We start from the raw sequence: 18,206 nt of genomic DNA on the forward strand, positions 1-18,206 counted from the left end.
GGCAACAAAGGAGAGTGACCCCCTGAGGTACAGGGAACAAATGAGGTGAGCCTTAAGATGATCTTATTTAAATCCCTGAGAGAGTTCCCACAGGGTGGCACAGGGAACAGACACCTGGTAAAAGCCCCAAGTTGAGGAGATGGAGCTGAGAGTGTAGGGGGATCAAGAAGGCTTGAGTTCACAGGACAAAAAAACTGGAGAAGAGAGAGCTGCATTGAAAAAAAAAAAGTCTGGAATTCTGCAGAGAACCTCACTCAAGTATTTAGTAGAGGACTGGTCATCATAATGATTTGAGTAAACTACCTGAGGGACTGAGAAAGAACCATCTGAAAGGATGAGTGGGAAAAGAACTTGGAGCTTACATGGGCTGAAGTAATCCCATTCATCCTAGGAAGACTGGAAAATCTCATGAGTTATGGGGCATTGAGTGAATATTCAGAATTATCTAGCATCAATAATGGTAATCGCCCTGGACTAAACACTGCTCTGATTCCACCAAATGAATCTTCAAAGAAGACCTGAAAGGATCAAGTTGTTTCCAAGTAACTTAACTGCATCCCAGAACAAAGCCCAAAAATATTTACAGGGAAAAAAAAATATCCAGCAGAAATAAGGTAAACTTCACAATGCCTGGCATCAAATAAAAAATTACCAGGAATGCAAAGTAGCAGGAAAATGTGACCCATTTTAAGGAAAAAAATGGATCAAAATAAATCAACTGAAACTGACCCAGGAATGACACAGATGTTAGAATTAGGAGTCAATAATATTACAACAGTTATTATATAATTGTTTTCCATATTTTTAAAAACTCAAGGAGAAACATGGAAGATACAGAAAAGATAAAATAAAAATTTTAGAGATGAAAACTACAATGTCTGAGATGAAAAGTACACTGAATTGTATGAACAGCAGATTAGCCATTGCAGAAGAAAATAGAGGACTCAAAGACATGGCAATAGAAATTATCAAAATGAAACAATGAGAAAAAGAATTTAAAAATAAATAGAGCTTCACTGAGCTCATTCTAAATTCATATGGAAATACAGAGAACTAGAATACCCAAAATAACTTTAAAAAAAGAAGAGTGGCACTACTTGTTTTCAAGATGGATATAAGCTACATTAATGAAAGCAGTGTGGTATTGGCACAGAAATACACAAATAGATCAATGGAAAAGAACAGATTCCAGAAATAGACCTACACACATACAGACAATTAGTTTTTTGACAAGGGTGAAAGGCAATTCAGTTGAGAAAAGATAGTCTTTCAAAAAGTGGTTCTGAAACAATTGAATATCCATATGCAGGAACTGGATACCATATGTAGTAAAATGAGCTTTGATCCATAATTTATACCACATAAAAATTCATTCAAAATGAACCCTACACCTAAATGTAGAACATAGAATTATAAGCATTCTGGAAGAAAATATAAAATTGCTGTAACCCTGGTTTAGGCAAATATCTTTTAGATATAACTCCAAAACCATGATATAGAAAATAGATCAGTGAGTTGTACTTTATCCAAATTAAAGATGTCTGCTCTTCATTTCTCCAAAGAAGATATACAGATTGCCAACAAACACATGAAAGGATGCTCAACATCACTAATCATTAGAGAAATGCAAATCAAAACTACAATGAAGTATCACCTCACACCTGTCAGAATGGCCATCATCAAAAAATCTACAAACAATAAATGCTGGAGAGGGTGTGGATAAAAGGGAACCTTGTTGCAATGTTGGTGGGAATGTAAATTGATACAGCCACTATGGAGAACAGTATGGAGGTTCCTTAAAAAACTAAAAATAGAACTACCGACAGGGGAACCAAGATGGCAGAGTAGAAGAACTTGTTCTCACTCCCTCTTGTGAGAACACAAGAATCACAACTGGCTGCTGGACAATCATCGACAGGAAGACACTGGAACTCACCAAAAAAGATACCCCACATCCAAAGACAAAGGAGAAGCCACAATGAGATGGTAGGAGGGGCGCAATCACAGCAAAATCAAATCCCATAACTGCTGGGTGGGTGACTCACAGACTGGAGAACACTTATACCACAGAAGTTCACCCACTGGAGTGAAGGTTCTGAGCCACACGTCAGGCTTCCCAACCTGGGGGTCCGGCAACGGGAGGAGGAATTCCTAGAGAATCAGACTTTGAAGGCTAGTAGGATTTGATTGCAGGACTTCGACAGGACTGGGGGAAACAGAGACCCCACTCTTGAAGGGCACACACAAAGTAGTGTGGGCAATCAGGATGCAGGGGAAGGAGTAGTGAACCCAGGGGAGACTGAACCAGACCTACTTGCTAGTGTTGGAGGGTCTCCTGCAGAGGCGGGGGGTGGCTGAGGCTCACTGTGGGGACAAGAACACTGGCAGCGGAAGCTCTGGGAAGTGCTCCTTGGTGTAAGCCCTCCCAGAGTCTGCCATTAGCCCCAGCAAAGAGCCCAGGTAGGCTCCAGTGCTGGGTTGCCTCAGGCCAACCAACCAACAGGGAGGGAACCCAGTCCCACCCATCAGCAGTCAAGCAGATTAAAGTTTTACTGAGCTCTGCCCACCAGAGCAACACCCAGCTCTACCCACCACCAGTCCCTCCCATCAGGAAACCTGCACAAGCCTCTTAGATAGCCTCATCCACCAGAGGGCAGACAGCAGAAGCAAGAAGAACTACAATCCTGCAGCCTGTGGAACAAAAACCACATTCACAGAAAGATAGACAAGATGAAAACGCAGAGGGCTATGTACCAGATGAAGGAACAAGATAAAACCCCAAAAAACAACTAAATGAAGTGGAGATAGGCAACCTTACAGAAAAAGAATTCAGAATAATGATAGTGAAGATGATCCACGACCTCGGAAAAAGAATGGAGGCAAAGATCGAGAAGATGCAAAAAATGTTTAACAAAGACCTAGAGGAATTAAAAACAAACAGAGATAAACAACACAATAACTGAAATGAAAACTACACTAGAAGGAATCAATAGCAGAATAACTGAGGCAGAAGAATGGGTAGCTTTCCTTAAAAAACTAAAAATAGAATTACCATATGATCCAGCAATCCCACTACTGGGCATATACCCAGAGAAAACCACAATTCAAAAAGACACATGCACCCCAATGTTCATGGCAGCACTATTTACAACTGCCAGGTCATGGAAGCAACCTAAATGCCCATCGACAGATGAATGGATAAAGAAGTTGTGGTACATATATGCAATGGAATATTACTCAGCCATAAAAAGGAACGAAAGTGGGTCATTTGTTGAGACGTGGATGGATCTAGAGACTGTCATACAGAGTGAAGTAAGTCAGAAAGAGAAAAACAAATATCGTATATTAACACATATATGTGGAACCTAGAAAAATGGTACAGATGAACCAGTTTGCAGGGCAGAAATTGAGACACAGATGTAGAGAACAAACATATGTACACCAAGAGGGGAAAGCCACGGGGGGGTTGGGGGGGGTTGTTGTGATGAATTGGGCGATTGGGATTGACATGTATACACTGATGTGTATAAAATTGATGACTAATAAGAACCTGCTGTATAAAAAAAAAAATTAAAAAAAAAAAAAGATTTCCCCCTGAAAACCAACAAGGAGATCATTCAGCATATAAAAGGATTTAAAGGGAAAAACGTCACCCCAGGGGTGCTGTCTCCTCCTCATATGATCAGAAGGACCAGATATATGCACTTGGAGCAGAAATACCAATTGTTTTCCTTCATGCTGTGGACTTGGATAAGAAAAATGTCTCCTCCCCATAATCTCACCATTTACTTTGGCTCCACCTATGTAGCCCTTACAAGAGAATTTGCTAATTTTGTTCTCCAAGACCAGAGGGCCATTGATTTACTTGGGTGGTCGAAGGACACCTACTCTCCTGATGAACATTTCTGGGTGACACTTAATAGGATTCCAGCAGGTCTTGTCTGTAGGAGCGACAGCTCAGGGCCACATGGGCTGCGGACTGCCCAAGGGGACTACATCTCCCAAAGGGCTCCACGGTTGCGCCGACAGGAAGTGGCCGGAGCATCTCCCGCCTCCACGCCGAGGAGACGAGGTTCTATCCCGGGCCTTGGCGCTTCTCTTTCCTTTTGCGACGGCTGCCCCTGCGGAGCGCGGCGGGTCCATGTGCGAAGTGAGCGGCGCTATTCCTGGCCCAGTAGCACCTGAGCCCTGGGTTTGACTGCATCCGCCCTGCAATGGACCCCAACACCATTATCGAGGCCCTGCGGGGCACCATGGACCCAGCCCTGCATGAGGCCGCAGAGCGCCAGGTCAATGAAGCACGCAAGTCTCTGAATTTTGTTTCAACACTGCTTCAGATTACTATGTGGGAACAACTGGATTTACCTGTGAGACAGGCAGGTGTTATCTATTTGAAAAATATGATAACACAGTATTGGCCTGATCGGGAAACGGCACCAGGGGATATATTCCCTTATACTATTCCAGAAGAAGATCAACATTGTATTCGAGAAAATATTGTAGAAGCCATTATCCACTCTCCTGAGCTCATCAGGGTACAGCTTACTACATGCATTCATCATATCATCAAACATGATTATCCAAGTCGCTGGACTGCCATTGTGGACAAAATTGGCTTTTACCTTCAGTCTGATAACAGTGCATGTTGGCTAGGAATTCTTCTTTGCCTCTATCAGCTTGTGAAAAATTATGACTACCTATCTTCCTGCTAAGGAATGTTCCAGCTGTTGCTCCAACCTCTGTCAGAGTGCCAGTTGTAGTTCTGGTAGAAGAAACCAGAGGAACGGAGTCCACTGGTAGCAGCAGTGCAACATTTCCTGCCAGTTCTAAAGGACCGTTTTATCCAGCTTCTTTCTGATCAGTCTGATCAATCTGTCCTCATCCAGAAACAAATTTTCAAGATCTTCTATGCTCTTGTTCAGTATACACTACCACTGGAGCTGATAAACCAACAGAACCTGACAGAATGGATAGAAATTTTAACGACTGTTGTGAACAGGGATGTACCTAATGAAACACTTCAAGTTGAAGAAGATGATAGACCTGAGTTACCATGGTGGAAATGTAAGAATTGGGCTTTACGTATCTTAGCAAGGCTTTTTGAAAGATATGGAAGCCCTGGCAATGTTTCCAAGGAGTGTAATGAATTTGCTGAAGTATTTCTGAAGGCATTTGCTGTTGATGTCCAACAAGTTTTATTGAATGTGTTATATCAGTACAAGGAGAAGCAATATATGGCTCCTCGAGTTTTACAACAGACATTAAATTATATTAATCAAGGAGTTTCTCATGCTCTCACCTGGAAGAATCTGAAGCCTCATATACAAGGCATTATCCAAGATGTTATTTTTCTATTGATGTGCTATACAGATGCTGATGAGGAACTTTGGCAAGAAGACCCCTATGAATATATACGCATGAAGTTTGATGTGTTTGAGGATTTCATCTCTCCTACCACTGCTGCCCAGACACTTTTGTTTACAGCTTGTAGTAAGAGGAAAGAGGTACTAAAAAAGACTATGGGATTTTGCTACCAGATTCTTACAGAACCAAATGCTGATCCTCGAAAAAAAGATGGAGCCCTGCATATGATTGGCTCTTTAGCTGAAATACTTCTGAAGAAAAAGATCTACAAAGATCAGATGGAATGTATGTTGCAGAATCATGTATTCCCTCTCTTCAGCAGTGAACTAGGCTACATGAGAGCAAGGGCTTGCTGGGTCCTTCACTATTTTTGTGAAGTGAAGTTCAAAAGTGACCAGAACCTGCAAACAGCCCTAGAGCTGACACGAAGATGTCTGATTGATGATAGGGAAATGCCTGTTAAAGTGGAAGCTGCCACTGCACTTCAAGTGCTGATCAGCAATCAAGAGAAAGCTAAGGAATACATCACACCATTCATCAGACCTGTCATGCAGGCTCTTCTTCGTATTATAAGAGAAACAGAAAATGATGATCTTACCAATGTAATTCAGAAAATGATCTGCGAGTATAGTGAAGAAGTTACTCCTATTGCAGTAGAAATGACACAACATTTGGCAATGACATTTAATCAAGTAATCCAGACTGGGCCAGTTGAAGAAGGAGGTGATGCCAAAGCAGCTACTGCTATGGGAATCCTGAATACCATCGACACACTTCTTAGTGTAGTTGAAGATCATAAGGAAATAACCCAGCAGCTTGAAGGAATCTGCTTACAGGTCATTGGAACTGTTTTACAACAGCATGTCTTAGAATTCTACGAGGAGATCTTCTCTTTAGCACATAGTTTGACACGTCAACAAGTGTCTCCACAGATGTGGCAGCTACTACCTCTGGTATTTGAGGTTTTTCAGCAAGATGGCTTTAATTACTTTACAGATACGATGCCTCTGCTTCATAATTATGTAACAGTTGATACAGACACACTTCTGATACCGAGTACCTTGAAATGATATACAGTATGTGCAAAAAGATTCTTACAGGAGTTGCAGGAGAAGATGCAGAATGTCATGCAGCAAAATTGTTAGAGGTCATCATTCTGCAGTGCAAGGGGCGTGGCATTGACCAGTGTATTCCCTTATTTGTGGAAGCAACTTTAGAGAGACTGACAAGAGAGGTGAAGACAAGTGAACTTCGAACAATCTGCCTGCAAGTTGCCATTGCAGCTTTGTATTATAATCCACACCCACTTCTCAACACCTTAGAAAATCTTCGCTTCCCTAATAATATTGAACCAGTTACAAATCATTTTATTACACAGTGGCTTAATGATGTTGATTGTTTCTTGGGGCTTCACGACAGAAAGATGTGTGTTCTGGGCCTATGTACTCTTATTGATATGGAACAAATACCACAAGTTTTAAATCAGGTTTCTGGACAGATTTTGCCGGCTTTTATTCTTTTATTTAATGGAGTAAAAAGAGCATATGCCTGCCATGCAGAACACGAGAATGACAGTGATGATGATGATGATGAAGCTGAAGACGATGATGAATCGGAGGAACTGGGGAGTGACGAAGATGATATTGATGAAGATGGACAAGAATATTTGGAGATCCTGGCTAAGCAAGCGGGCTAAGATGGAGATGATGAAGACTGGGAAGAAGATGATGCTCAAGAAACTGCCCTGGAAGGCTATTCCACGATCACTGATGATGAAGATAACCCTGTTGATGGGTATCAGATATTTAAAGCTATATTTCAAACTATACAAAATCGTAATCCCATGTGGTATCAGGCTCTGACTCATGGTCTTAATGAAGAACAAAGAAAACAGTTACAGGATATAGCAACTCTAGCTGATCAAAGAAGAGCAGCCCATGAATCCAAAATGATTGAGAAGCATGGAGGATACAAATTCAGTGCTCCAGTTGTGCCAAGTTCTTTCAATTTTGGAGGCCCGGCACCAGGGATGAATTGAGTTACCACTTTCCTGCAGTGTGATTGTAGTGAAGAGCTTGTGTTCCTCCTAGTAGCGGTTTCAGAACTGGTTCATGTTATCCACTCTAAACTAACTGATCAATAGATGGACCAAAAAAAACCCAGGAGGTGGGACCTGATCATGCAACTTGGCACTGAAAATGAATCCAGAAGGATTTTGGCGGGGGAGGGAGGTAACTTGGGGGGCAGGGAGTATTTTCTTTATTTTTTGAAGAAAGTAAGATTCTGACTGAAAGTTCAAGTGACACTGTGGAAATCTGCAACAAGAGGGGATGTCATGAAGGCAGCTTTTCTTTTTCCAAGGAAAAAATAGGCATGGGCTACAGGACTATTTAAAATGTCTCATTTACAGTATAAGCTCAGAGGTAGATGTAATTTTTACACCTATGAGTATTTGTCCGATTTCTGTCTCTTCCTCACCATTGGGTATCTATTCTTTATATGTAAATAAGATAAGGTAATCGATAGCCTTATTCAATCTTCGTCATTTTCATCATCAAAGATTGTTCCTATGTAGATTATTGGACATTTATTGTAGTACTACATAACTGATTAAAAGAAATCTGTAAATGAATTAGCACTTTCATATTGAAACAAGCCTGTTAGCCTATGTATAAAATAGCAAAATGTTTGCTGTTTATAAAAAGATGGGATGTAATGGGGTGGGGGGCAGGGGTAATTTCAAGTTATTAATTTAAAAATGAACTAGCAATTTTGTACCTGGTGACTTTGTGGTGCACTCACCTCTGATAGTGACTTGAATTCGGTATGTTAAAAGGGGTTGATATTTCATTGCTGCTAAAAATGGCAACTCCCTCTGTGTCCTGTTTTTTCTTAAAGCTCTCAGTGTACAAGTGGATATTTGGATAGAAGACCTTACTGTAACAAATAGGAAAGATGGTATTTGAAGCATGTAAATTGGATATAAAATTCTACTCTTAAAGAGTTGATAAAAGAGTATGGCTAAACATCTATATATGCAATCTATTAAAAGAACTTAATTCTGAAAAAAAAAAAAAAGAACTACCATACAATCCAGCAATCCCACTACTGGGCATATACTCTGAGAAAACCATAATTCAAAAAGAGTCATGTACCATGATGTTCATTGCAGCTCTATTTACAATAGCCAGGACATGGAAGCAACCTAAGTGTCCATCGACAGGTGAATGGATAAAGAAGATGTGGTACATATAGACAATGGAATATTACTCAGCCATAAAAAGAAACGAAATTGAGTTATTTGTAGTGAGGTGGATAGACCTAGAGTCTGTCATACAGAGTGAAGTTAAGTCAGAAAGAGAAAAACAAATACAATACGCTAACACATATGTATGGAATCTAGAAAAAAAAAAAAAAGGTTCTGAAGAACCTAGGGGCAGGACAGGAATAAAGGTGCAGACATAGAGAATGGACTTGAGGACATGGGGAGTGGGAAGTGTAAGCTGAGATGAAGTGAGAGAGTGGCATGGACATATATACACTACCAAATGTAAAATAGATAGCTAGTGGGAAGCAGCCACATAGCACAGGGAGATCAGCTCGGTGCTTTGTGACCACCTAGAGGGCTGGGATGGGGAGGGTGGGAGGGAGACGCAAGAGGGAGGAGATACGGGGATATGTGTATATGTATAACTGATTCACTTTGTTATAAAGCAGAAACTAACACACCATTGTAAAGTAATTATACTCCAATAAAGATGTTAAAAAAAAGAAAAAGAAAAAAAGATGTCTGCTCTTTGAAAGGCCCTGAGGAGAGAATGAAGACAAGCCATAGACTGGGAGAAAATATTTGCAAATCATATATCTTGCTAAAGAAATTGTATCTAGAAAAAAATGTATATTTAGATATAAATATATCCTAGAAAAAGAATATATTTATTCTCAAAACTCAATAATAAAACAAACAACCCAACTAAAAAATGGGCAAAAGATTTGAACAGATACTTCACCAAAAATGATATACATATAGCAAATAAGCACTGAAAAGACACTCAACATCATGTATTGCTAGGGATATAATAGTACACAGCTATTAAAATTAAAATACTGAGCATACCAAGGGTTGACGAGGATGAGGAATAACTAGAGCTCTCATACACTGGTGGTGGGAATAACAACAGTACAACCACATTAGAAAACAGGTTGGCAGCTTCCTAGAAATTTAAACATATGCCTACCATATGATTCAGCAATTCCATTCCTAGGTATTTACCCAAGATAAATTAAAACACATGTCCATACAAAGGCTTATGCAAATGTTCATAGCAGCCTTATTTGTCATAGCCAAAAACTGGAAAGAACTCAAATGCTCATCAGTGAGTGAATGGATAAATGCATTGTGATATATTCATATGATACAACTATTCAGCAAGAAAAAGGAATGAACTATTGATAAACACGACAACATGGACGAATCACAGAATAATTAGGATGAGTGAAAAAGGCCAGACAAAAAAAAGATGAAAAAACTTTTTGCAAATGGCTGTTTAAATTAACCTTGTCTATCTTTATGTTGTCATATTAAAACTAGAGCCCTGAAACCCTTTAAATACTATAGGAAGATTCCGTACATTATATTAAATCATTCCATTTATATAAAATTCTACAATATGTAAACCAATGCCTAGTGACAGAAAGCAGATTTTCGGTTGCCTGGGGACCAGTTAGGGGGTGGGGGAGATTGGAGGAATTAGAAAAGGCTTGAGGAAACTTTTGGGATGGTCACTACGTTCACCATTTTGTTTGTGGTAATCATTTCTTGGGCAAATATGTATGTCAAAACTTACCAAATGCTTCATTTTAAATATGTGCAGTTTACTGTATGTCAAGTTATTCCTCAATTAAGCTGTTAGAAAAAAGAGGAGAAGTAGGAGAAGGAGAAGAGAAAAAGGAGAAAATAGATACATGAGCTTAGAGAAGTGGCATTTGCTAGAGAGAGAAGTTTTGGAAGTCATCAGCGTGTAAATGGTACTTCAGACCCTGGGAATGAATGAAATCACTTAGGGAGAGATTAGTCAGAAAAGAGAAGGGGACCTAGGATGCTGTCATAAGAAACACCAAAATTTAGAAGTTTAGGATGAAGAGGATCATGACACAGTCTTCGGTTTTCTTAAATTGTTTAAATCCAACCCATATCAAGTTTAAAGCATCTGATCATCATTTTATTCACTATAGGCTGAACCAATAGGAATGCAGACCCATTTAAGATAGCTTGTAACTTAACAATTATTGTGTCTTTTTTACTTGCTCCTATTCATTAGTCCATAGCACTTAACATGATCATTGTTGATCTTAATTGACAGAAGTCATCTTTTGTTTTTTCCTTAATGCTATTATTTTTAAGGTTTTATTCAAAATTATTATAGTGAAAATATTTCTTATATTTCTATGAAATATGCCAGCATATTTTAAAGATATAATGCATTCTAACTTATTTAATGTTCAACTAACAACATTATACTTGGCATGTGTCATCAACAGCATACAGAACATAAAGGTATTCACAGAAATGAAAATGCGAACATTGTCATTTTTTTTTAAATAAATTTATTTATTTGTTTGTTTTTATCCTTGGCAGTGTCGGGTCTCTATTGCTGTGCGTGGGCTTTCTCTAGTTGCAGCGAGCGGGGGCTACTCTTCCTTGAGGTGCGCGGGCTTCTCATTGTCGTGGCTTCTCTTTTTGCAGAGCATAGGCTCTAGGCGCACGGGCTTCAGTAGTTGTGGCTCGTGGGCTCTAGAGCACAGGCTCAGTAGCTGTGGTGTACGGGCTTAGCTGGTCCGTGGCATGTGGGATCTTCCCAGGGCAGGGATCGAACCTGTGTCCCCAGCACCAGCAGGCAGACTCTTAACCACTGCACCACCAGGGAAGCCCAACATTGTCATTTTAATTGATATTTATGAGATATGTGTCAGTGTATCCTAAATTAAGTTGATTAGAGTTTAAAAGTATGTAAATTTTGTGTTTCAGCTTAATTATTTCAAGTGACTAAATTAACCTTATCCATTTGTTTATTTCTATTTTGTTATTTTAAAGCTAAAGCCCTGAAACCTTCTAAATACTCCAGGAGCTTTTTAAGTTCTCATATTTATATCAGAAATGGAGTTTTAGTTTCAAAAACCAAAAAATCCAATGCATCTCTTCCCTCAGTCTTCTCTCCATCTCAAACTATTCACTCTGCTTCTTCCCGCCCATTACCAAATATTTCCATCAGTGTTGTTTACGCTCGCTGGCTCCACTTCCCATCCTTCTCAGCCAATCAGTCTTCTCAAAATGCTCTCTCAAAGTCCACCATGAAATCACGGTCCCCAGCATCCGGGAGCACTCTTCTAGTCTCCTGTTACTTGAGCTCACTGCAACATTTGACACTACAGACGGCTCCATTCTTTTCACAACTCCCATTTTGTTTGTTTGTTTGTTTGTTTTTTGCTTCTGGGATCCTACCTCCTCTTACTTTGCTGGCTTATCCTTTTCAGTTCCTGAGTTTTTCATTCTCAGCTTAAATTTTGAATTTGCATGCTTCTATTTTCTACCCTTTTCATTCTCTTCCCTCTTCTTGGACAATCCTAGCCCCATCCATCCATGTTTTTCACTTCAGCCTCCTAAATTATTTGCATTTTCATTTGTTCTCTCTCTTGGAGCCAAAACACCCTTGCCTACTTTAGTTTCTCGGCTAGCTCACACTGGACCTGAAAGACTCAGGTCGAGAAAATACGTAATTCTTAATGGCTTAGAAGCCATATCTGTTCAACAATAAGCAAGCCTGTTAGCAGAGAATAAACCTTACCGTAACTATGTTGCAATACTGTTTAAAGTGACAACTAGACAATCAGCTCCAATTCTCAACAGAATTACTTGAGGGGTAGTTTTTGGACAAATAAACAAACAAAAACAAATATAAACTTGTGGTTGTCAGTTACTGAGCAGTATATAAAAGTTGTAGGAAAAGGCACTAGAAAGTAAAATCTAAGAAAGGTTATGAACTTCCCACTTGGCCCAGAGCCAGGGCTCATTCTACATGAATTTCATCAACATCCTGTCTAGTTGAAAGTAAACAAAAGTAAATTAAGGTATAATTTGCAACCAGAGGATACAGCATTGTGCTGAAGCCTAGAGAAGCTCTGTTCCTAGTGTTTGTGACTCCTCACTGTTCTAGATAAAGCAACTTAAGTGCTACACTTACAGTATAAACCTCTTTGGACCAAACCCAAAATATATGTACAGTGAGGTCCATTTTAGTGTTTAGGGAACCCAGAGGATTTGGAAAGGCTTTATTCTTGTAGGTGCCACTAATGGAAGAATTTGTCTTATTGTCACAAAAGCAAATTTCTCTTCATTTCTAAATCAAATTATTCACTGAAGGAATTCTTCATCAAAATCACAGTTTATGAGGAATAGAGTGTATATAATCTGTACCCATGTGTTCTATAATCATAGAAAATTAACCTGTATAATCAACTATCTTTTCATTTCTTAGAAATACTTTCTTTGCGTTTTCTAAATAAAATCTGTGTTTGTAGCTGTTATTATCTGAAGTTTAATATGGACCTCAATCTTTTAATGTCCGTCAAAATATTCCATGTGTGCATTTGGTAAAGAAAAAAGGGGCAGGTGTGTGTGTGTGTGGAGAGAGAGAGAGAGAGAGAGAATATAAAAGAGAGAATGGGATTAAGAGATGATACAGAAATTAAACATTTATTCAAATTAATTTGTACATAAGATAAATGATGCGTGGGTCATAAAATATTAGAAGTTTTACTACACATAAGATTTTAGTTATGAATTTTTTAAATGCTTATTTTAAAGATGTCTACATTCACATGTAAAATCATTTGCATATCGCTCAGTAACATGCCTGTTTTTCTTATTTTTTTACTTTTGTGATCATTTTTATACCTGCATCACATGAAAACAGCTAGTGAGCTGTCCACATGAAATTATTTTTAAAACTATTTCTCTCTCAATAGTTCCTCTTACTTATAAAGTAGCAGAAAACATCAGTGCATATGTACAGTTACAAGAAAGACATTCTGTTTATTATTCTTTGATGAAGCTTTACTAGAAATGGGTTATATTCATGTAGTTTGAAGGTGAGAACAGAAAATTATAAATCTTAGAGAGACTGCAAGTATGGAGCTGGCATGTCAATGACATTTATAAAGAACATTATCTTAAACATTAATAAGTTTCGGAGCATACTGCTTGGCAGACACATCTATAACACAGGGAAGAGCCCACGAAGGCTTTTATTTCAATTACTGTGACGATTCTCCAGGGTGACTCTCGGTGTCCAGGATGAAAGGCCATTGTAGTTAGTCAATACATTTTCTACTACTGATTTTCTCCACTAATAAGATTGAAGTACATTATTTAATTGTTTTAGGTTTCAAGATCTTAAAAAGGGTAAAGATGTTAGACTTTACAATTAAGCAAAACCCTAAGGTACTGGAGAGGGGTGTGTCCCCTCTGTAGAAACCTGTCTTGTCAGGAGTTATTGAGCTGATGACTAATTATCTAGACTGACTTCTACCAGAAGGCAACTGACCGTTGCACATTAATACTGAAAGTAAGCTTCTCAGCTAATCAACAGATGGAAACTTCCCACAGGATTCTAAGAGCAAAGGGCTTTCAGCATGTTTTGATTATTCAAGAAGTCTATTCATTAATTTTGAAAAGGACACTGCAACGCCACCCCCCACCCCCAATTTTTTTTCAGAAGAGTTAACTTAAAGCAACAGAAAGTAAAATGTTGATCCTGAGATCACAGGAACAGCAGTATCTGACCTACTGCTCTTTAACATACTGTTGATTTTCTTCAAAAAGGATAGTAAGAAGGATATTTGCCTTTGCTTATTTATGTATTTCTTTTACACTCTGCCAGTTCACATGATCAAAGACTTCCGTCCTAAACAAGTGATTGCCAAAGCCCAGGATTATAGGGAAAGAAAACAATTCATTGCTCGTGTGTTAGAAACTCAGAATTCTCACACTGCATTAGTCTATCACCCCCCTACTTCTCCTCTGTACAGTAAGTGCATTTTTTGAGAAAAGGAAAGAGTTTGGTTTTGTAAATATGTTGATGGGGAGGAAACTACTCAAAGAAAAGCTAAAGCTCAGAAAAAAACTCTTAAGATTTCTTTTTCCCAACCTCAGGGTTTAAACCTCTCTTTCTCCTCTCGAAAAATAATTTTTGAATAAATTTTAAATTGTCCAAAATGGTTTATGTATCTGTCCAGTTTTTTATTGTACTAGGATAACTTTCAATGTTCTTCCTAAGTTTTACCATTGATATTCATCTTTCAAACAGTAGTAAACTAGTACCAGATAAAAATTGTCACTCACCATCTGTCTCTACAAGGATTAGGTCACTAGTCACCGCAGTTGCTGACCTTCAATACACCCTGAAAGGAATTCAGGGCAGAGATCAGGAATGAGGCCCTCTGTGTTCTGGGAAAACCTGGCACAGCAGACCTTCAGATAGTGGATATTTTCGGGAGAAGATTTTATGAGCGCAAGTTCTTGCATCTTCTCATATCTAGAAAAGCACTGAAATCATTAACGGAGACATCTGCTCCTCATGACTAGCAGCCGCCTTCTTGTGACGAGCAGTGACCTTCTGCCAAAATGTGTGCTTGATTGAAAGTATCCCCCTCACCAAAGTCATATATATACTGACCCCCCCCCTTACCTCTTCAGAGCAGTTCCTCAGAGCTATCTGAGAGGCTGTGCCCAGGCTATCACCCTCATTTTGTCCCAAATGAAACTTAACTCACAACTCTCATGTTGTGTAATTATTTTCAGTCCACACTAGAAACCCTGTAAAGATAGAAGTAGTAACACACATACTGTAGCAAAACCATTTGTATCTTCTAAAATCAATCACTATGAAAAAAATAATAAAATAAAATAAAATACCACTATAAAATCTTTACCTTGGGGACTTCCCCGGTGGCACAGCGGTAAAGAATCCGCCTGCCAATGCAGGGGACACGGGTTCAAGCCCTGGCCCGGGAAGATCCCACATGCCACGGAGCAACTAACCCCGTGTGCCACAACTACTGAGCCCGTGCGCCACAACAACTGAGCCCACGTGCCACAACTACTGAAGCTCATGCGCCTAGAGCCCATGCTCTGCAACAAGCGAAGCCACTGCAATGAGAAGCCCGTGCACCGCAACAAAGAGTAGCCCCCACTCGCCACAACTAGAGAAAGCCTGCATGCAGGAATGAAGACCCAACACAGCCAAATATAAATAAATAAAATAAATAAATTAAAAAAAAAAATCTTTACCTTGCCTTCAGGGATTGTAAGTTTAGAATTAGTATTCTTAAATTATTCTATTTAAAGTGAAGATAAGATGGGTGCCTGAATATTGCCATCCAATGTCAATCGATGAATGTGGTACATAATCCCACCCTTAGAGCTGGTAGAAAATACTGATACTGACCAGGGTTCTTGGCCTTCCCCAATCAATAGAAATTGACTAAAGGCCAGACAAGAAATTCAGGCAAGGCTTTATTGGGACCCCTGCTGCAGCAGGGGGGAGAGAGAGTACAAACAACAGGTTCCCTTGCTAGCTCACTCCCTGGGGGGTAGGGGTGGGACAAGCTTGTTCCTTATATGGATGAGAGTAGGGGTGAGTCCAGGGGTCGGGCTGGAGGGGTGGCTTAGGTGTTTTGTCCACCCCTTAGGTGGTGTCGTGTGCAGGGGGCATGTGCAGTACCCCGCTTTTGCTCCCGACACCCTCTTTTTGCTCCAGGTTCTTCAGAAGGGGCAGTTGGGTTTTTTGGTCTTTTTGTGTCTTTTGGTCCAGAACTTGCCCCAACTGCATGTGCATGCAGTTATTTTTAGTCCCATACAGTTTCTTTGTATTTTGTTGCTTGAGGAGATGTTTGTCCAAGTGCAAGCATTGCAGCACTGCAGCAAAGGGTCCCAAGTCCCAGGCCTGTCTCAATACAACCAGAATAATGAATATAAAAATTCAAGTGACTGAAAGCCATGATAAAGAGGACATATTCTTAGCCTAAAATATGGGTTTTCTGGACATTAACTGTATTGTTAATGATTCAAACCATATATTTTGCCTCTGCCTTCTTGCATTTCTAAGACAATGCTGCTTTATTCTCAGAATGTTTACCACTTCTAACTCTATTGTTTCCCAAAATTTCTGTCAGCAGTCTCCATCGAGTTCTTCTTACGTATATGAAGCACATCACCATTAAATCACTGCTGTCATCCTCTCAGGTATACTGCCCTGGCTCAGGAGTGTTACGGGCCCTAATGAACCACAAAAGCCTAAGCGATCAAGAATTAATTTCATATTGTTTCCTCAGAACCCTTCCAAAAGTGATGGGTAACAGCCTGAAGAGCATCAGGAACTTATTGCATGAAAAACAAGAGTAAAGTACATTGTATAAAACAAGTATCTTTTTCAGGGAATGCAAAACGATTCCAAGTGGTGGGCAAAGACAAGACTTGCGTAGACTGCTGGAACCTCTACCAGACCATCAACACTAAATTCTGAAGGAGAGTAACTGTCTGGGGTAAATCAGCCACCATGAGTCACAGCCTGAAATTAAGTCAGGGTGAGGGTGGGATGGAGAAAGATTTGACTGAAGTTGCTGTAAGCGTATCTAGCAGAAGCAAGTGCAGCTGGATCTCACATTAGCAATCATTTTATTTCCCTTTTAGTCAACTTTTAGCCCTCTGGCTCCCCTTTCCACATCCTGCTCAACAATCATCCTGCACACACTTCCCTAGATAATCAACACTTACAACCTGTTGACAGAAAAAAAAAAAAGCACAACATGAGAGTTGCGAGTTAAGTTTTATTGGGGGCAAAATGAGGACTATAGCCCAGGAGACAGCGTCTCAGGTAGCTCTGAGGAGCCTCTCTGAAGAGGTGAGGAAGGAGGTTAGTGTTATATACATGTGATCTCGGTGAAGGAAGATACATTCCATCAAGGACACATTTTGGCAGAAGGTCACCACTAGTCACAAGGAGGTTACTGCTAGTCATGAAGAGTGGACGTCTCCATTAATGAACTTTAGTGCTTTTCTAGTTATGAACATTGAGGTGCATGTATCTTTTTGAATTAACAAAAATGTAAATAGTACTTACTGTACAACATGCACTGTTCTAAACACTTCATAAATGATCTCATTTAACAACCCAATGTGGTAGAAATCATTATTTTACGGACGAGGAAACTAAGGCAGATGGCTAGTAAGTAATTTGCCTAAAATCACATAACCAGTTAGCAGTGGTTTAGGAATTTAAATGTAGCAATTGGGCTCCAGAGTCTATACAGCAGTTTGTCAGCCATTTGAGTTTGCTCTTCTATAAAATATACCCATAACCTGAATAGGTGTTAAGAGAATAAAATATGTGTATATAAAAGCTACACCAATATAAAATATTCCTGTTAGCTTATCATGTCTCTTGAGCCCAGAGAGAATTCTGGATGTTAGAACCAGCAGTGAGAAAGAGCACAGTTACACACTGGAAAAAAAAAATCATCTCTAGTTGAGAAAAAATGAAATTCTGGTGTAATCTCAGGTCCAGTGTCCTCTGGGATAATAGTTGCCAGAGCCAGAACTAGACACTTCAAATTTGCACAAATATAACACAAATTACTGGAAAAGACATGTTGCTAAAAGGCCCAAAACATATCAACACAAAATATAATTTTCTATGTTGGAAGGTCTTTTAAATATGCCCAAATGCTGACTCTCAACTATAATTACAATAAAATAATTTATATCAATAAAAATGTGTAGAATG

General features: G+C 39.4%; 1 protein-coding gene across 1 annotated transcript; it reads left to right on the forward strand.

Moving 5' to 3' along the window:
* Positions 1-4,111: 4,111 nt before the first annotated feature.
* On the forward strand, positions 4,112-8,514 carry LOC309631322 (importin-7-like). The gene is given in 4 exon segments (XM_082397631.1): positions 4,112-4,697; positions 4,770-6,405; positions 6,408-7,057; positions 7,061-8,514. Coding segments are annotated over 4 exon segments (3,111 nt in total). The 5' UTR covers positions 4,112-4,214; the 3' UTR covers positions 7,403-8,514.
* The last annotated feature ends 9,692 nt before the right edge of the window (positions 8,515-18,206 follow it).

Source organism: Balaenoptera borealis, assembly GCF_965194805.1.
Source record: "Balaenoptera borealis genome assembly, chromosome: 6".
NCBI classification, from domain to species: domain Eukaryota; kingdom Metazoa; phylum Chordata; class Mammalia; order Artiodactyla; family Balaenopteridae; genus Balaenoptera; species Balaenoptera borealis.